Genomic DNA, 20,766 nt, shown 5'->3' with positions numbered 1-20,766 from the left:
TGACTCATTTGATCTAAAAATCTAGAAAATGAGGAAAGCCAAATTCTATAGTCTCCACCAGGCTAACAGCGTGGGAAGCAAAATTATACTAACAGTGGTAAAGTTTATCCAAATTGGGAGAATAATTGCATGGCAAGGGGAGTTTGGGAATCATACCAGGGTTTCACTTAGTTACCCATACAAGGGAAATGTTCCTCATACCATAATGTCACTCTCCTAGCCAGTAGTTGAGTAAAAATGATAGTCTTGCTGAATTCTGATGTTTGTAACCTAGTCTCTATCAGACTAACTACGCTGGCTATATGTAGGAGAATATTTGCCGGGGGAGTTTGGCCGCCTTGTAGGTTTGACTGAAACTACCTCCCCGCGGCCGGACTCCCTTGGCTAATTTTACCCTTTTTTTTGCCGAATTCTACGATCCGTATTCCCGTAGAAAGGCCTGGTGGAGGCTACTGATTCTACATGAAGGTCTTTTGTTGCAAAATAATGCATTGATTAAGTAACAAACCACGACATTGTACATATTTGCAACAAGCCAACAATAGCCACATGTTGTTTGGACAGTTCCATAGTCTTCAGTTATCCGTATGGTGTATTGTATCAAACTCTGTAATACGATATTTGTAAGGTTACTACCCTTAATACTGACAGTCTAACACATATCATCTTCTTCATATTTACAATTTGGCATAAATTTAAGCTCCTTCTATTTTTGTACATGCTAACACGATTTTGACACACAAAAAAATAAAATTATTTCTGAAAGAAAATAAGATACCTGAATGATTTTTGACATGCGAAGTAAACCAGTAATCAAGAAAATATCGTACCAAAATTTACAAAAAATTACATTTTTAAAACTAGAAAGGCCAATATTTGCTTTGGAGCAAATACAGCGATGGGTTCACCACATTTTACGACATGGCAGGGAAATAATGAGAAACACAAGGGAAAACAATGATTTACATTGATATAACTATAATATGAAGTAACTTACAACTAAAACAACAGTTGGATAGCTATTCCCTACTTTATTGGTTAGGATTTTTAATTGCATAATGCAAACTGTTGATTTTCAAAAAAAAAAAACGTTCATGCCCCGCATTCCAATGCTGGAGCAGAAAAGCTTGAAATACCTACCAAAACACTTGAATAAAGACATACTGTCAGTATGGAAATGCTCTGTGCAGGTGTTAATCAAGTTAAATCCCAACAGCCAATCAGCAAGAAATGCTCTGTGCAGGTGGAAATGCTCTGTGCAGGTGTTAATCAAGTTAAATCCCAAAAGCCAATCAGCAAGAAGTATAGAGGAAAGCTGCATGCCTATTGGTTGATGCCCTGCATTCCATTGTGATGACTCATGCCCAGACGTGGTAAACAAGGCACACTAACACAGTAATACATTTGCTATAACACAGCCAAAAAACTAAAATAAAACCATTCTAAAAGCCTGTATCACAAAAATTCAAAAAACGCCTAGGGGTATTTGCCCACTGTACCTCCATACCAAATTTCAGGACCTTAGGCCCTAAAATGAAGAAGCTGAATCCATTTAAAAAATGGCAGGAGGAGAAGAAGAAACATCAGAAAAAGCAATATGGGTTCACCACCACTTCGTGGTGTGGTGAACCCATAACTAGAAAGTAGAAGGCATCAACATCTATCAATGTAAATAATCAAAATAAAGTAAGCAAGAATCCAACTCTCATAATACCAATAGAAAAGAATATTCATTACTTTTGTAGATGAGAAAGTATGAAGTTAATGTCACCTCTGCTATCTCTAATTTTTCTTTACATCGATATAGTATCACACTTATTTATAGTTCCAGTTGTGTTTATCTATTAACAAGGATTTCTTCATGATTTCTGTACATTTTGATGTTTGACAGTCACTGACTAAATTTCTGCTTAACTGCTGTGAAATGGTCCAATTTGGCAGGAAAAGTCCTTAGCAATTTTGGAGTGGAAATTAAAATGGAAAAACAAATATTTAGTTTTCGTAATACATGCTTCCTGGGAGACTTTTTTTCTTCAAAATTTGTGATATTTTGAGCTCAACTAGTAGCAAATTTCTGTATATTCTTTGGTATATCAATTAAAAAAAACTGGGTGCAGAACTTTTTCCAACATGTCCTACTAAAATACATTACGGTAGAACTGAGTCAACTGGCAAAACTTTTACCTGATAAAATGGCTCTTTGACAAGAGTAGAGATTTCTACTTCTAGACAGAAGCCAAGACTTAAACTACTGTGTGATCTATTGCCTGTTTAGTTTGTGTTTCGAGTTACTGGTGCTCTAATGTGCATTCTATTGTGTATTATTTTGTGTTGGGTAGCCAGTGTTCTAATTTTGGGGTCTACAACTGCTTAGTTTCTTTTCTGTGTAGCTGGACTGTGCATTATATATAGTGTCTGTTCTGTGTTCCATATTGCATTCTATTGCTGGTTAGTTTCTGTTCTGTGTAGCCAGTTTTCTACATTGTGTTCTAGCGCTGGTTATTTTCTGTTCTGTGTAGCCAGTGTTCTATAGAGTGCTCTACTGCTGGTTAGCTTCTATTTTGTCTTGCCAGTGTTCCACTCACTAACTGTGCATTCTTTTGTGTGTTACCGGTATTCTGTGCTGTGTAGCCAGTGTTCTACATTGTGTTCTGTTTTGTGTAAAGTGTGTTCTACAGTTAGTTTCTGTTCTGTGTAGCCAGTGTTCTATAGTGGGTTCTACAGAGCGTTCTACTGCTGGTTAGTTTCTGTTTTATATAGCCAGTGTTCTATAGTGTGTTCTACAGTAAGTTTCTGTTCTGTGTAGCTGGTGTTCTATAGTGTGTTCTACTGCTGGTTAGCTTGTTTTGTGTTTCCAGTGTTCTATTGTGAATTCTTTTGTGTTTTACCAGTACTCTGTTCTGTGTAGCCGGTGTTCTACAACAAGATAGTTATACAGTGTGTTCTACAGTAAGTTACTTTCTGTTCTGTGTTCTATAGTGTGTATTCTACAGAGCGTTCTACTGCTGGTTAGTTTCCGTTCTGTGTAGCCAGTGTTCTATAGTGTGTTTTGTTCTACAGAGCGTTCTACTGCTGGTTAGCTTCCGTTCTGCGCTTGTTGCCGAGCAGCCTGGTGTTCTGGAGGATGTTGTAATCCGTGAACTCCGTGTGATGCTTCGACAGAAACGGGATGAAGAAAGCCCGGAAAAACGGATGAGATCTGCACAAGAAAGAAACGTTAGGAATTATCAAAAGAAACTTAACATATAAATATTTAAAAATATCAAGAAATCTGACGTTTCAAATCTACATCAGGCATTAGGAGTTACGGTTAGGCCAAACTTATAAATATGGTAACCGTTGTGTTTTATTCATTTTGCACTTCGTGAATATAAGAATAAAAGACTCGAAACCATGTTTTCTTGCTTTAAGTCTTGTTTATGGTCTATGTTTTTATAAAAATATCTTTAGACATCTTGTTTTTTCCTATCTTGTTTGCTTCTTTGTTGCCCATCTTGTTTTCCCTGCTATTATTGCATTACATTTGCAGATTTCAGAGATTGGCAGCCAAAGAATTTACTTGCTGTGGCCTAATCTTGGCTTTATAGACGATGCCTATTTTGGACCGCTTATTCTTCTGTTACTTCAGTTCATGCTTTAATTTGCCCCTTGATTGTACATAAGTTTGTTCAGTGATTATTTTATGTTGTATTGTTATAATTATTTTATTGTGTTTGAGGATTGCCCCCCAGGGTGCATTGTAAACTGCCCTCCTGGGAGATATGTTCTCTGGTTCACTCACTCACTCACTGCACGGCTTAACGTCCGTTGTTCCCCGTCATGCAAGGGTTGGACGTCGTGGGGTGTCGTTTGGGTCTAATAGCTGCTCTCCAGCTGCTTCTGTCTAGCGGGTTGGCCTTCTGCATAAATAAATAAATAAGCAAACAATGCCCATACCTGGCGGAGTCTAGGAAAGGCTGGGAAGCGACGACGGTCCAGTCCTTGGTCAGTCTGGCGTAGCGCGGCTCTCGCTGGGTTTCCCCCGGAAGGTCAAGGTCAACCAGGTAGTGACACTTCCGAAGGTCAATCTGGACAGGTGAGGAGAAATCACAGCAAGGTCATCAACAGTCAAACTCAGCAGCTTTCTTAAAAGTTAAAGAAAGTCACCTCCTCACCTTGGTAAGAAACTCAAGATGTCTTGACAGAGACACTGAAAAACTCTAAAGAAACTCTAAGGACATTTTCAGTACTGCATGCAAATTTCCTCCTGTACAGAATGATTACACAATGTTTTTTTTAAATGTAGAAAAAAAAAACATGTAGTAAACCTGAAATACAGCAGCACAAAACAAAAACAATACACAGGCCACACAGGCAAAAACCAGTCGTGTGACAGGCTGAATAAAAGTTCTAAACGGGAACTATGCGGCTCCAGATGTCTTACTGAGGGACGACTGCGTGTGAGAGATGTCGGTTAGCTGAGGAATGAATCCCTTCTATTATATAAAACAAAAACAAACAAACGTACATATCTTGATGTCTCCTCCAAGTTCATATCGTTCATGTGTGTTGGCACGACCTTTGACCCATCCGCGCCAGGCGCGTACGGTTTGGGCAGCTGACCTCTGAACTCTGACTGGATGAACTGTAGTTGCCAACTGGAGAAAACAATTGCAACGTTTATTTTACAACTGATATTTTCAACACAGTAGATTTGATGCTAATTTTAATTCAGTAGGAATTGAAATATACATATTTTGTCTTTGAAAAAATAACAGAGGCAATAAAATTTGATGACGTCATCCATATGGTCTAAAAATCATTTACAATTCTCTCCTGTCACCAGGCAACTGGTGATGTAGCAGACACCCTGTGGTGTTGGGTTATGTAGCAAGTAGTTTGTTGGACTTAACTTTGTGAATAGAAGATTATAGTACTTTTTTTTACAAATGTAACCTTTCTAGTATATATTTTGATTTAATTGGCATATTTCTAGTATTTTCCATGATTTTCCTCACTTTTCAGGCAGGAAGAAGCTGTTGGGAAATGGGTACCACTCCTTAATTATGTAGCAAGTTACAGGGCAGATTGAAGGGGCTGGTCACTATTAGAATTCCATAGTTGTATTTTAATGTTTCCTCACTTTTCCGGCAGGAAGAAGCTGTTAGGAAATCGGTACCACTCCTTGCCGACGCAGAGGTTGACCTCCCTGCTGGGGTCCATGGTGTGGACAGACGGGTCCTCCACAATCCGCGACAGTTCCGGGTACAGGTCCAAGGGGGCGTGGTAGCCTGCACAGGAACAACACATGTACTGTTGGATACATGAAGTAATTGTGACATACATAGATATATTGTTACAACTGTTCAGTTATAGTGACAATAGTAACTATCTCTATACATGAATGTTACAATTACTTTACATTTGAGACCGCATTTGTTAGCAGCAACACTTAGCTTTAGAAACCTGACCTCTGACCTCCACTCTTAATATTGGTCTTTTAAGTATGACCATGGAATGGCTTAATATGACCTTCAGTATTGAATTTTGATTATGTTTTTATGTTTTCGACTTTTACTGTATGGTATCCTTCTTTATTTTACTATATGTAACCTTGTCTTGTAACAGGAAAACAGCAATTGCAGGCTGAAAGGGGTAACCCAGCCATCCTAAGATTAAATAAATAAATAAACACAGTAACTGTTAAACTAGTCATATTACCCCTGAATAACAGATGAAGATGACAGATGGTCATTGAAATGTGTTAAGCAACTGACTGTGTGTAAAGACCTTTGCTATTCAGTATTCCACCAACCTGATGAATCATTGATTTCAAGGAAATCTTCCTGTTTCTAAACAACTTTCATTTCCCTGTCCCTATCTTTGGCTACTTCCTCTTTTGCAAACAGACAGGTAGGCTCAGGTGTCAGTTCCACAGCACCTGGACAGGTGAGCACACCTGTCTTGAACACCTGACTACTGCTGAATGTATCTGTTTGTAACTTGTAGCAACCAGAACAGGACAAGGCAGCAGAACATCTGATCATGAAGCAACAAACTGTTCAGGTAAGGAATGTGGAACAGGTGAGAGAACTTTCCTCCTAGCGTAGTCAAACTTTTAACTTTTAGTCAAACATTTAAACACAAAAATGGCACAGCATTCGTAATGGATATAATTATACAGTGTATGGCAAATATCTAGTGCATTATTTCATTTATATGGAACTGGAATTAGCTTTAAGTTATACAATGTAATTCAGGTAAAATTATGGGTCATCCTTAGCTTAAGTGTCCTATGTTTAATATGTAGAACAGTAATAATAATTTAACAATAGAAGAGGAATCATCATATGTAAGAAAAGATGGTATAAACGTGTAGAGGAAGCACTGCATAATCATGCTTTTACACAAAGTAAAGAAAAGTGCAAATAACTGAGCACCAAACATGGTACCAAAAGTAGTGCATCTGATAAAGGTATTTTCTGAGTCCAATTTCAGTTCTGTTCTTCTGAACATTTAATTTAGGAACAAAACAAAATAGTTCAGTTTCAGTTTTAGTTCTTGTTTCACAAATACTACCTCAAAAGGTGTCTGATCTGCAATTTGGTAAACCTGTCAAAAAGGACCCAGGGCTAAACTGTGGCACTGTTTGAATTGAAAGACACTGGTACAGGAAAAAGAAAGCCTGATAAAAATGCTCTACAATTTTTTTTGTGAAACTGCCTCAAGGGTCTGTGCGGCTGCTATTCGGCGCCACAAAGTGACCTCGATACGACTTTCCCCAACCGAAGTTAGGTACCCATTCACACCTGGGTGGAGTGAGGAAAGTCGTGTTAAGTGCCCTTCCAAAGGACACAATGTCGGGCACATGTCCATGCAGACATGTACGACTCGGGATCGAACCCGGGTTTCTCCTCTTCATAGTCGAACGATCTACCACTATGCCACCCGATGCCACAAAAAACATCATCCACATGAAACCATCCACAGATGAAACTGTCAATACATAACTTCCCCTATGTTACCCCCCAGGCAGTGCTGAGGTCACAGGGAGTGGTTTCCTGTCTGGTGGTGATTCTTCTCATGACTAAAGCCTTGTCAGGTAAGGTCTAGTGCTGCATACCTAAACCCACATTTAGGTTCGGGTCCAGATTCAAGTCCAGAGGTTTAGCTTCAGTCCCAGACTCGTAAGTCCAGACCTAAACATATCGCACATACCAAATTGCATGTTGGCAACCTTAGAATGTTGTTTGGGGAATAAACTTTCAATTGGTATACACCTTTTACCATTTTTTCAGTGTGTAACATTACAAATTAACAACATCAAATAAGATGAAAGAATGCAATTAATAATTTGTCGGTGAAGGTTAGACAACAAGGTAATAATAAGATGGCAAAAAAAAAAGCTTTTTTTAGTGACAACTCTCCAGTGTCACTGACGAAAAGTTACCGTAGTGGATGGTACCTGAAACGTCTGAATGTTTCCAAAATTATAATCTGTTTCTTAGGTAACTGGTTTTTTGGCAATATGCAATACCTGTATCTGTATCAGTATAGCCGGTATAACCGCCCTTCGGCATAACACACCAGCTTAGCAGGCACGCGGCGCAGCGGCAGCTGGCTATATCACACCGAACGACTTGTTACACTCAATCTTTGCACATTTGATTGCAGGAGTTGTTTGAACTGTTTAGTGACCTGTTTATTGCCATGCAGGTTGTGTTGTGTCCCACCTGAGTGCAGACTGCAGGTACAGCAGACTTCAGCTCGTGCCTGCCCACCTTCCCACAGACATCACGCACCTGGACCTGCGCTGGAACCTGCTGGCCTTCCTACCCAACAGATCCTTCTCTCACCTGCCTCGCCTCCTCAGCCTCGACCTCAGCTCCAACCTCATCAACGACCTTGAACCTGGCGCGTTTGTGAACTTGACCTTGCTGCAGGTGCTGAGTCTCCATGACAACCAGCTCCGATTTCTTCCGCTTGCCATCTTCCGCCCGGTTCCCGCGCTCCGTTCACTCCAGCTGTCTGGAAACCAGCTCTCATCGAATGTCTTACACACCCGAAACCAAGACATCTGGAAGGACCTGAGGCTGGAACGTCTTGACTTGTCGGGTAACTTCCTTGAGACGGCCGCCTTCCCCGAAACGTTTTCCTCCATGAAGTCGCTGAAGAAGCTTCACCTGGCCGGGAACCAAATCTGGGCCTTCTCCAAGGCTGACTTCGCTCCGTTCCGAGGACAAGATTTTGAAACTCTCGACCTCTCCCTGAATCCGACCGCCCGATTCGAACCCGGCTTCTTCCAGCAGTTCAACAGTCTGGATGACCTTGACCTCTCACAGCTTGACCTCTCGCTGCCTGACCTTCAGGCCATCTTTGCCGAGGTGGCAGACCTGAACCTGACCCGGCTGAAAATGAACTATTACGACTTGTTCTACGACCACGTCTTCGCTTCCCTGCAACCCGACACCTTCCAAAACCTCTTCGGCACGAAGCTCCAACATCTCCAACTAAGCTCATCCGCAGTCCAAGACATCGCGGACAACTCCTTCCGCCACCTTCCAGACCTCAGATCCCTCGACCTCTCCCTGAACTCCCTGTCACGCCTTCCTCAACAGGCCTTCAGCGGACTCCTTAACCTTCAGGCCCTCGTCTTAAGCTCCAATCCCTTTCCTCAGATCCCCGGAGATGCCCTGTCAGCCGTGTTGCAAACTCTTCAAACGTTAGAACTCAGCGACGTTATGGTTGATGAGATCCACCCCGGTGATTTCGGGGACCTCCCACAGCTGACCCACCTGTCGATGTCAGGCCAGCTGGGTGGGAGCCTGCAGAAACTGTCTCCAGGCTGCTTCCAGGGTCTCCCCGGCCTCACTGTGCTGGACCTTCGGCAGAACCGGCTGGGTGAGCTGCCTGATGGGGCTTTCTCCGGGTTACAGAACCTCAAGGTCCTTTTTTAATACATCTACTGCACATTTTACTTACTTAATAACAATAATTAGATACAAGACTGGCAATGAAAACATACATTGCCATGGCGACGGTGGTTGCTGTTAGGGTTATTGTTTGCATGGCACTGCCATCATTTCATGATTTTGAGGAAGACTTGGTACCTGTTAAGTCGAGACAGAAGCAGTGCACTTCTCCCCTGAGTGTATAGTGAATGAGCCCCGGGGTCACAGAAAGTCATTCGGGACAAAAGGGTTTCCAGGAATGTGGGCATTGATGTGGATCAGAGACATGCCTGTGGACAAAATGCCTGCACAATTCCTAGAATTCTTGCAAACTGCACACAATACTGTACCATTAGGCTCCTCCCTGAGATGTCGCCAAAAAACAATGTACATTACATCACAGCAAATGCAAACAATAGTCGTAACAAGGACCATCCTCTAGGGTTTACTCCCTAGGACTTCTGTGCAAGGGGTCTTCCCTGGGTTTTTGTGTACATGTATGTGTAGGGTTTTTCTTCCCTGTGATTTACTTATAATTAACACTGATTCTTGACATTGTTGCCTCCAGGTTCTGCTCCTCAACCAGAACAGCATCAGACAACTCGAAGAGACGTCCTTTTCCGGGATGCCCAACCTGAGAGTCTTGGAAATTTCCAGGAACCACCTAATCACTTTGCCGGAATGGATCTTCCAGCCACTACAGAGTATCGAAGAGCTGAAACTGGACAACAACAATCTTTTTAACTTTCTAGGTGTAGTCAAACTTAATGGCCTTGAAAAGCTTAAGCGCTTGAACCTGTCCTCCAACAAGTTAGGTCTCCTCCCAGTCTTTGACCCAGTTTCGACTCTTCAGCTCTTAGACCTTTCTTACAACCAGGTATTTAACGAAAAAGTCACGTATGTTTCCGAGAAGCCCTTCCGAAACTTGTCCAACCTGGTTTATCTAAGCTTGAGCAACAACCAACTGGACGTCATACAAAAGACAGACACCACTAAATTCTTCGAAGGCTTGGCTTCGCTGGAGGTTCTGAAAATGTCACGAACGGGGGATCTGTGGAAAGCTTTCGGCAACACTTCCATACTCCACGCCATGCCGGCTCTGAAAGTTGTCGATCTGAGCTCCAGTGGGATCACGTCTCTCCCCAGGAAGGCCTTCGTGGTTCATGTCCACTTGGAGGGCCTCGATCTGTCTTATAACGAGATCCTATCCTTGCCGGGCCAGCTGTTGCCCCCCTCCCCGACGTCTTTACAAGTCGTCAATCTCAGAAGGAACAGGATTACTGTCCTGCCTGAGAGCAGGTTTGCTTGCTTGTTTGTTTGTTTGTTTATTTAGAATCTTTAGTGACACAAAATTTGTATACATTTGTATACTTCATGTATTTTTAATAATGACCAAAATTTGTTGACCCTATGTAATCAAGATGTTTTTAAGAATTTATGTCACTTGTATGTATCTAACCACAATTTTTCCCCAGGGCAAGCCCTTAATAATAGCTTCAAGCTAGTTGGGCTGCCCTGGCTGTGTTGTACCAGCCGAACCAATCAATAAATAAATAAATAAAATTGTATTATAATTCCTGGAGTCCTTGCTAACATCAAAATACATAGCAATATAATACAAAGAACTAGAAGTGAAATATCATGATTCAAGCTTAAGCTGTAATTTCCAACACAATAAATTGGACTTACCCAAATTAAGAAATTACAGTTCAAACTTGCATCATAATATGATACAAAGCAAATGAAAATATCTTAGTTATTTGACAAAGACTGGAGTTGTACAGTCAAAAATTTGGGTGAGTCCAATTTATTGTGTAACAGTTGGATATTAAAGTTTAAACTTGCTTCATAATCTTTAGTTATTGTTAGCCTTAAAATATCTACATTTCAGGTACGGGTACTTTGTGAGAGGACTCCAAGTCCTGGACCTGAGGGACAACTTCTTCCAGTGCGACTGTGACCTGCAGTGGTTTGTCGTGTGGGCTAACTCCAGCAGTGCTGTGCAGGGGTGGGAGGGGGGCGGCTACATGTGTAACAGCCCCTCCAGCCTGCACAACAAAGCCTTAAGCAGTTACAACCCAGACTGCATGACCTACACCAGCCTCTACACCTGCATTGTTACAACCACTCTCATCTCCCTCTACATCCTCACCTGCTTTGTTGTCCATAGGTACGTTCACACATTTTATCAACAACACTCTGACCTATCATGAAAGTTCATCTGTGTTGGTTACATGTTTAAAGTTAAAACTTTTGGTCAAACACAAAGAGAGGTCTCTTACCTAGAGCTTTCGACCAATCACTCTGGTCTTCCTCAGTAGACTGACCCAGTGAGGCTTGTCACATGTGTTGGACCAAAAGTTTTAACTTTAAACTCAAAACCTCTCACCTGATTGTGTTTTCATTATTTGACTGTGTATTTTGTTAGGTATAATCTACAATCGGAAACTGTTTTACTGTGTGATGTATATTTGGTAATTACTATAAATTGCGCTTGTAATTGTTGAACTTCACATCCTTCATGGTTGAAGGTCAGAGTGATGTGTGTTTTGATTTTTTCAATAAGTTCCGCCAAAAAACATTTACTCAAGCAACTGGATATGATTTCCAAAATCATAACTGTTACGATGAGTTAATTTTTTTCACGTATCTTACTACCTAGATGCCTATCCTTTACCGATGTACATGTATAAATTGTCCACAGGTATGGCTGGTGGTTCAGTTATATGCTTTACATGGCGGGGAGAGCGTTCAGGCACCGAGAGATCGCGGGGAATCCCGCTCGCAGGTTTCGCTACGACGCTTTCGTCGCTTACAGCAGCCACGACGAGCGTTGGATCACCAACGAGCTCGTGCCCAACCTCGAGCACGCCGCCCCGCGGTACCGCCTGTGCATCGGCGCGCGCGATTTTGTCGGGGGCGTGGCGATAACGCAGAACATCGCCGTGAGCGTGGAGGCCAGTCGGAAAACGGTCTGTGTCGTCACGCGAAGCTTCGTGTCCAGCAGCTGGTGCAACTACGAGCTGCAGGCTTCCGAGGGACGGTACCGCGTGTTCGACCCACGGCGAGGGAACCTGGTGATGGTTTTTTATTTTATTTATTTTATAAATAATAATTGTTTATTGATTGATTAATGAGTACAATCTCTAGCATGTGGCAGCGCTACTAAATAAGTTGCGCTGAATTGTATGCTAGTGTTTAAAAACAGAGAAACAAATATTGCAAAGTTAACAAATACTAAACAAGTATCTGAGTATTTCACAGTTGACATTTACAACTCAACAGTAAAGGCAAGGGTGTTGCGTGGCTCAGTGTGGAGAGGGCAATGTAACAAGTAGTGTGGTATTGTTTCAGGTGCTGATCTTCCTGGAGAAGATTCCGGACCACGTTCTTGCGCGCCACAAGCAGCTGAACACGGTCGTGGAACGGGACACGTACCTGGTCTGGCCGTGCGACGTGCGGCGCAGGCAGCTCTTCTGGGCACGACTTCGCGATGCTCTGGGCCAACCCCTGGGTCAGGACGACCGGGTGGATCCAGATGTCATGGAAGAAGAAGACTTTGTCTAACAAAAAGTATGATCAGCACGGTGGGGTCGTATGGCGCAACGGCAGCGTGTGCGACTCGGAATCAAGAGGTCCCAGGTTCGAGTCCTGACATGCCACCGATCTTGTGCCCTTGGGAAAGGCACTTAACATGACTTTCCCCACTAGACTCAAGTGAAAATGAGTATTGTCTGTCCAGTATTCGTTTCTATGTGCAGGACACAACACCAGCAACAGCTGCCTCTGTTCCGCATTGTTGCAATTTCAATAAAATCAAGCTCAGCACGATCAGATACATCCAGATGGGATGTTTCTCAGGAAACAAGCGAGCAGACCATTTCCACACTGTCTGGTGTAATCCTGAACAGACTTAAAGACTTTTAACAAATCACTTAAATCATTGTTCTGGGAACGACTGAAGAACGCTCTGGGCCAACCCCTGGGTCCGAACGGCCAGGTAGATCCAGATGTTATCAGAGAAGTCTTTGTCTAACAAAAAAAGCTTTCACCTCTCAGTGTTTCTGCTAGAGGATAATCTGCTTAGTGGAGGGAATTGCACGAAGAAAAGATGATGCCAAATTTGGCGAGCCCTAGTTTGATTGTGCCTCCTCCAACCATTGCCACCGGATGATCAGGACTTTGCATGTCCCATTCAAACGAGTGGCCCTAGGATGTCACCTGGATTAAAGACTTAATTAGTGGTGCATACCAGTTCACTGGACTTCGATCCGGACTTGTAAGAATGTAAAATTAGGTTCAAGTCCAAAAAAAACTAAAAGTCAAGAACCGAGTCTGGACTTATTACCATAAAAGACCATTTCACATACCCCTTTTCTTTCCAAATCACCAGTAAAACCTTCCATAGATTGTAAAATCTTTGCTGCAAAATGAAGAAACATTGCCATTGGGCATTGTCAAGTACTGGCCTCCATGTTATGTGGCCAAAGTTTCACCCAGACAACATTGCAAGGTTGCCAACATGCAAGTTTGTATATGCCATGGGTTTAGGTCCGGACTTACAAGTCCGGAACTGAACCTAAACCTCTGGACTTGAATCCAGACCTGAACCTAAATGCGAGTTTAGGTATGCAGCACTAGACTTTAATGATTGAAGACTCATTAGATAAAGACTAGAGACTTACCCTGGAAGAGTGCGACGGATCTGGACACACAGAGAAGCCCGTACAGAACAGAGATGCCGACAGCCACCCAGTTAGACGCGATGGTGTAGTGCTGTCGTTTTCTCTCCGTTAGGGTGAAGTGGTAAAGTTTCTGTAAGGATGTAGAATATTAACGTACATGTACAATGTACAATGTGTATGTATAGTTATAGTAAACAGATTTTTCAGGGCTCTTGTATGGGCAGTTTGATGTATTAAATAATGTAGGTTAACTTAAGTGTTTTCATGCTGAAGTGGTAAAGCAGTAAGGATGTAAAATGAAACTGTTGTGGTTCTAAATACACACTAAATACAGGGTTAGCAGGGCTCTAATAATATAAGTAATATGGATGATTCAACGTTGTGGTGTAGTGTTAGTGTTTTTCTCTTTGTCAGTGTAAAACTGTGAACTTACTGGTAAATAAGGAAGCAAATACGTATATACTTTTAGTAGAACATTCATCAATCAGTGACTGTTTTGGAAGGTAGAAAACTGTACACCTTGATCATGGAGTGACCTGGTCTCGCGAAAACACAAGACTATAGGTGGAGACTTGTGTGGATCTTCTGGCCTCCCCTGCCTCCTTGCGGAGTAGAGGTAGGTATGACTTGGGCAGCTCCCACCTAGATATACTTGTACATGTACAACATGCTAATTTAGAAGTTAATACTCATACTAAACACTTACCTGAAAAGAGGCCAGGGTGACGGCTGCACACAGGCAGATCAGTGGGTACACCGGGAACAAGAACCTCTCCTCCTGGGGGTGGAAACAAACAAGGGTTAGCACAAACTTACTGAGAGGGGGGTTAGTGCTTGATGTGCAAGCTGATGCTACTATATACACAGATATTATCAAATTACTGTAGACATTTTACAAAATGGTGGGAGTCAAGGGGACAATGTATGCTGTAGTGGGGAGACAGAGCGTGGAGTGAGTGAGTGAGTGTGAGTGAGTGAATGAGTGTGTGAGTGAGTGAGAGTGAGTGAGTGAGAGTGAGTGAGTGAGTGAGTGAGTGTGTGAGTGAGAATGAGTGAGAATGAGTGAGTGAGAGTGAGAGTGAGTGAGTGAGTGAGTGAGTGAGAGTGAGAATGAGTGAGTGAATGAAAGAGGTACATGTACCTTATGTGGCCTTGTGAAGAAGATGAGTACCCAGATGTACAGGGGAGAGAGTGAGTGAGTGAGTGAGTGAGTGAGTGAGTGAGTGAGTGAGTTGAGTGAGTGAGTGAGTGAGTGAGTGAGTGAGTGAGTGAGTGAGTGAGTGAGTGAGTGAAAGAGAAGTACCTTATGTGGCCTTGTGAAGAAGATGAGTACCCAGATGTACAGGGGAGTGAGTGAGTGAGTGAGTGAGTGAGTTGAGTGAGTGAGTGAGTGAGTGAGTGTGAGTGAGTGAGTGAGTGAGTGAGTGAGTGAGTGAGAGTGAGTGGGTGAGTGAAAGAGAAGTACCTTATGTGGCCTTGTGAAGAAGATGAGTACCCAGATGTACAGGGGAGTGAGTGAGTGAGTGAGTGAGTGAGTGAGTGAGTGAGTTGAGTGAGTGAGTGAGTGAGTGAGTGAGAGTGAGTGAGTGAGTGAGTGAGTGAGAGTGAGTGGGTGAGTGAAAGAGAAGTACCTTATGAGGCCTTGTGAAGAAGATGATTACCCAGATGTACAGGGGAGACAGGGTGTACATCAGCTGATGGGTGGGAACGTAACCCGGAGATCGCTGCTTCAGCATGTTGTCAACAAACAACTGGGAAACAAACAACAAAACAAAAAAATTGTTAAACAACATCTGGTAAACAAATGAACATGCAACAGCATATTATCACAATGTTTGTAACTCGTAAAGGAAAAGTCCATTGTCCAAATCTTTGCTAGGATGTATATTAAGCAGAGCAACTGAGCATAGCCTTAGTAAATCCTAACACTGAAAATCCTGCGTATGGAATACCGTTCTCAAAAATGTCCTAGGGAGTAAACCCTAGCCAAAAAAAGCCAGTGGGAATATGTAACTTTTGTGTGTGTGTTAGTCTGTCTGTCGGTGTGTTTGTCTGTGTGTGTGCGCGTGCATGACTGACTCACCGCGAGAGGCATGGCCACCAGCCCCATCAGTGTGAGTGTGCGTGTGTCTGTCTGTGTGTCTGTGTGTGCACATGTGCGTATGAGACTCACCCCGAGCGGCATGGCCACCAGCCCCATCAGAAACACGATGTTGAAGTTCAGGAAACCGTTCAGGAAGTAAAACGTCCAGGGTTCCACACCTGTATACAACATAACACAACAAATACACATCATAACAACACTTCAACACCTGCACAGTAAACAAAACAACAAACACCATGTAACAACACAGTTCCAGACCTACTGTAGATGGTAGCAAACATGGAATACAAACAGGGCGCGACACTTCCATTTGTGACAAAGGAAAAAATAAACTACCAAAAGCTGTGGATGGATGTTTATGTACTTTTGTGCACCTAACATTGGAGCCGTGGGCCCAAAATTATGTGCACATCCCTTGTGATGAGACTTACCGTATATATCTGGCCCGTGGTCACTGAATACGTTATACAGGACGATGTTGAGGGGAGCAACGACCAGTTTCCCATAGTACACAGTGTCTACCATCATCAGGGGGACCTACGAAAAAAAAGGAAAATATCGTGTCGCTTTCTTATAGATATTTGAGTTTATATTCAGTCTATTCTACCATATTCCTGTGTTACTAATTGTTGATGACTAACGCAACTACAGAGTTATGCAGTGTCACTGACGAAAGGTGGATACTACCTGAAACGTCTGACTGTTTCCAAAATCATATCCAGTTGCTTGAGTAACTATTTTTTGGGGCGTATCTTATTACCTGGATGTCTAACCTTCACCAACGTACAGAGTTATGCTTTAAATCATTTCATAAAATTTTAGATTGGAGAAAAAGAGTCATCCATAACAACTTAACCACCAAATATTTTGCAACTCTTTCACAGAAGAAAATTAAGGACTCACCAGTACTAGACACAGAGAGATGATGACCCACTGACAAAACAGGGCGACACGTTGTCTTCTCAACACCAGGTCTACAGCTATGGGGATGCTGAGGGGGGAGGGGGGCAGTAAAGGTCGTTAGTCAAGGTCATAACTTCTCTTCTCAACACCAGGTCTTACTGCTATGGGGATGCTTGGAAGTAGAAGGACAACAATAATGTCAATTTTTTTTGTCACAAAATTCATAATATCCATCTTTTCTCTAGACAAGTAAGCTCTCTTTGAAATATTACAAGTTGCCACTGTAGCCCACTATGTACCTAAGTTGGTAATCTATGATAGGTTATTGATAAAGTAAATACATTGTACATGTATAATGGTTGACCGACAAAGTTGAGTTATCAGAACTGCACTTACCCCAGCGCCGCTGCAAACGGCCAGCCTACTATGGCACTCACTGCTATACTGAAAATGGCCACCTGCACAAACAATATGTGTTTAGTGATAAGTTTATGGCAAATTCCTGCCTGAAGGATTATTGCAAATAACAAGGATGAAAGAACATTGAAACAGAGTGCAAAATAGCTTAATATCTGAATTGTCTAAAACTATACCTATGTCTAAAACCGTTAGTCTTTGGATTCTTTCTTCTGGCTTTTTTTTTGTCTCGGAAGACGAATTGATATCAATGACAAATAAATAAATACAAATCATATAAAGATACATGTCTTGTTGACGATGGTTAAAGTTGAAAAGTGAAAGGTTACAGTTGAAAGGTTAAAGTTGAAAGGTTAGTGTACTGACCCCGTCGTAGTGAGTCCACCAGGCTGCCATGGCGACCATGGTCCAGATCATGGAGAAGGAGCTCGGCAGGAATGCTGGGAAGGGACCAGGTAGAGGTCATTTCAAGGTCACGCTGTATACAAACATTTTTTTTTCTATCCTTTCCGTTATAATATTTTGTAGAAAGGGAGATGGGCACCAAAAGTTGTAAGAATCTTTTGAGCTCCAGAAATCTAACTGCTTGAGTGATGGTGTATTTGAAAGGTGTATGTATATGCTGAATGGTGTATTTGTAAAATGCAAACTCTTGCATCACAAAGAGGCTGAACATCTAAGTTTTGCACAATGAAACAGAGGGCTGTGTTACTGGTACTATACATGTACCATGAAAACCAATTACTAGTACATGTAGGTACTTGTCCTAAATACCCAATCACTATTTGATTTGATTTGATTTTATTGTTTGCACATTAACAAGACGGACAATAATAATAATATAAAAACAATGATAAAACAGGTGCAGGAGGAGGGGAGAAGCATGGCGTGCTTATACGGCGTGCTATGTACCAATGTAAAGTTACATTTCCCTAGCGACCTCATGCGACAAAATGATATCTAGAGGGAGCATATACTAGTACACAGCAGATCTGTCAGTGACAGCCTGAAGACTGCAGGACACTTCTACTAGTATCATTATTACCTGTAGATGAGATGAACATCCCGGTACTGAACAGCAGGAAACACAGCGTCATCCTGCCCACATGGGCTCCGAACTTCTTACAGATCCCCCTGGAACAACAATAAACACATAAACAAACAAACAAACAAACACAGTGTCATCCTGCCCACATGGGCTCCAAACTTCTTACAGATCCCCCTGGAACAACAATAAACAATTAAACAAACAAACAAACAAACACAGCGTCATCCTGCCCACATGGGCTCCAAACTTCTTACAGATCCCCCTGGAACAACAATAAACAATTAAACAAACAAACAAACAAACACAGCGTCATCCTGCCCACATGGGCTCCAAACTTCTTACAGATCCCCCTGGAACAACAATAAACACATAAACAAACAAGGAAACATAAGATCTTCCTGCATAGGCATTTTCTCAATCTACTAGTAAGAGTTTAACCTATTCAATGTTGCCTTTAGCTGTAACCTGTAACCTGAGGATTACAAAATACAAGTACACCTGGCTTGATTGTAGATGGTTGGAGAGTTGTTCTAGCCTCTACCAGGCACCGCGGATCGTTGGAAAAATAGTAGAAATTGGCCGAAATAAAGGGATAGTATACCAGAGAAGATCCCAGGCCATAGAAGATCTGTGGGGTCGCGAATTGGATCTTCTATGGCCCGGGATCTTCTCTGGTATAGTGTCCCTTTATTGCTGCCAATTTCTACTATTTTTCCAGTGATCTGCGGTGCCTGGTAGAGGCTAGAGTTGTTCACCTACTTGTAGAAGTTAAAGCCTCTGCCAGTGCACAGAAGAACCCGAGAACACAGCGGATGAAGTAGAAGTTTAACCTACTCCATGTCACCCTTTTTCTATAACCTGTAACTTGACGATTACTTGCACATTATTGTTTCAGACCTCCATGAATTCAAAGTTTACTGCACCTACTTGTAGAAGTAAGCCTCTGCCAGTGCGCAGAAGAAGCCCAGCACACAGCGGATGAAGTAGAAAATGAGGACTTTGTTGGCCTTGAGCAGTCGGCTGTGGAAGAGCGCGGGGAGGATGTGGAGCCAGACATACGCGTATGACCGCAGACCGTACGCCGGGGAGTACTCCCACGTCTGGAAACCCTTACCGTACATCAGGTAGTGCGTCTGGGGGAGAAAAAGGTACAAAATCTGGTTTCAAACTTAAGTTATCAGACTATAGAAACCCTTACCGTACGTCAGGTAGTGCGTCTGGGGGGGGAAGGAAGTTTTTTTAGCTCAAAATGTACAAAATCTGGTCTCAAACTTAGTTGATGAAATTAAATGCTGTCAGCCTCTGACATACCAGTATATAGAAACCCTCCTACAGAACAGAACAGAAGTGGTGCAAAAACAGTATGCAAACAGTAATTTAATGTGTAAAGAAACAGCACAGAAATAACACAGAACTAGAAAGGTAACATTTGCAAGCAAAATTCTTACTCACAATGCTAAGTATATGATCAGACAGGAGTCTAAATCCCTCCTGCTATAAAATTGCAACATGACGTAACCCAACACCAGTTACCATGGTGACAGAGTTGTATTGTTCAGGTCTTTGACCTTACTAGTATTTATTTGGAGAAGAAGAGGAAGAAGAAACAGTGCAAAAACAATATGTTCGGTAAACATAAAAACCTTACATGGCAACAGTATAGGATTAGGAACAGCAGAAAATCAGCAGAGAAACAGCATTGAACCGCAGTTAAGCAGATGAACAGCCCACTCACAGGTTCCCAGTAGTTGTAGGTCTCGTCGCAGTCGGAGATGTTACTGAGTAGAGCAGCACAGAATCTCGCAGACAGCAGAACTTTGAACGCCGTGTGGAAACTGGGCGCCCAACAAGACTGGACAGTCACCACTTCCTCTTCTCTCCTCTCATTGCCATGGCTCTGTCTGGGAAAACAACAACTATTAATACCTGCACTTCTCACTAATTTAACTAGATGGCAGCACTGCATGGAAGCAATACACCCAACAAGACTGGACTGTCATCACCTCCTCCTCTCTCCTTCACTGCCATAGCTCTGTCTCTGAAATGAAATGTGTATCATTCACTATCAACATCTGCTTACAACTGGGTGTTTTAGAGCCTGCAGTTCATACAACTCTCGCTAGGTGGCAGGACTGCACTGTACATGCTGCAGTCAGCTTTGCACGCACCTCAGCAAAAATCACAACCGAGCGGATATGCCGTAACACATGCATCACAAGGCCATGCATAGCTATTTTCTACAACTTTTCGGTGTATTTCCTCCAACTAGAGATAATTATGGCCTCGCTTTGCGCATAAACAGCTGAGTAAGCCTAGGTTTTACATGCACGCTTGACTGCCGGACAAGCAAGGATACCCCTCACATATCCCTCATTCTTTGCGCAACGGGGGCGATTCCTGCGCTAGAAATTTTCAGACAAAATGCCCGAATTTACAGAGAAGTCGCTAAAATTTTGCTATCGTTTTTAGCACCTACTTTTCGGCGTGGTGAGGCCGCAATCTCGGCGGAGGTTTCCCGGCTCGATTTCGCGATCCGCCCGCCATCTTGGTTTTTTATTTACCTCGTACCGAGAAACCCTTTTTTGACCCCGGTTGACCGTATGTAAACATGACCGTACAGACTTTGTTCCTGGGATTTAAGGACATATTTTACTCACTATTTGTACAGTATGAGTTTGT

The 20,766-nt window shown here is 42.5% G+C and overlaps 2 protein-coding genes across 4 annotated transcripts; one reads left to right on the top strand and one right to left on the bottom strand.

The window, feature by feature from the left end:
- Window positions 1–1,652: 1,652 nt before the first annotated feature.
- LOC109466947 (alpha-1,2-mannosyltransferase ALG9-like) lies at window positions 1,653–20,740 on the bottom strand. Of its 3 annotated transcripts, XM_019764824.1 has the most exons (18): window positions 20,564–20,740; window positions 19,823–19,988; window positions 19,015–19,220; window positions 18,085–18,173; window positions 17,406–17,479; window positions 17,019–17,080; window positions 16,623–16,710; window positions 16,151–16,256; window positions 15,789–15,877; window positions 15,247–15,366; window positions 14,322–14,393; window positions 13,616–13,745; window positions 5,123–5,270; window positions 4,508–4,637; window positions 3,937–4,067; window positions 3,092–3,199; window positions 2,982–3,024; window positions 2,681–2,714 (listed from the first exon to the last, which is right to left on the bottom strand). In XM_019764824.1, exons 1-17 carry the CDS (start codon window positions 20,629–20,631, stop codon window positions 3,000–3,002), a joined length of 1,812 nt encoding a protein of 603 aa, XP_019620383.1. In that variant the 5' UTR covers window positions 20,632–20,740; the 3' UTR covers window positions 2,681–2,714; window positions 2,982–2,999. The 3 variants fall into 3 exon arrangements, with proteins under 3 accessions (XP_019620381.1, XP_019620383.1, XP_019620382.1); XM_019764822.1 differs by having other exon boundaries at window positions 1,653–3,024; XM_019764823.1 differs by lacking the exons at window positions 2,681–2,714; window positions 2,982–3,024 and having other exon boundaries at window positions 3,032–3,199; window positions 20,564–20,739.
- LOC109466953 (toll-like receptor 3) lies at window positions 5,928–12,571 on the top strand. Its single transcript, XM_019764835.1, has 7 exons — window positions 5,928–6,045; window positions 7,012–7,081; window positions 7,696–8,924; window positions 9,499–10,229; window positions 10,822–11,100; window positions 11,635–12,007; window positions 12,285–12,571. The coding sequence occupies exons 1-7, from the start codon at window positions 6,025–6,027 to the stop codon at window positions 12,495–12,497; spliced, it is 2,916 nt and encodes a 971-aa protein (XP_019620394.1). The 5' UTR covers window positions 5,928–6,024; the 3' UTR covers window positions 12,498–12,571.
- Window positions 20,741–20,766: the final 26 nt, after the last annotated feature.

The sequence above is a fragment of the Branchiostoma belcheri genome, unplaced genomic scaffold, assembly GCF_001625305.1.
Source record: "Branchiostoma belcheri isolate BF01 breed outbred unplaced genomic scaffold, Haploidv18h27 scaffold172, whole genome shotgun sequence".
Taxonomy (NCBI): Eukaryota; Metazoa; Chordata; class Leptocardii; order Amphioxiformes; family Branchiostomatidae; genus Branchiostoma; species Branchiostoma belcheri.
The sequence above is the reverse complement of the archived record's forward strand: the minus strand, read 5'-3'. Positions and strand labels throughout refer to the sequence as shown.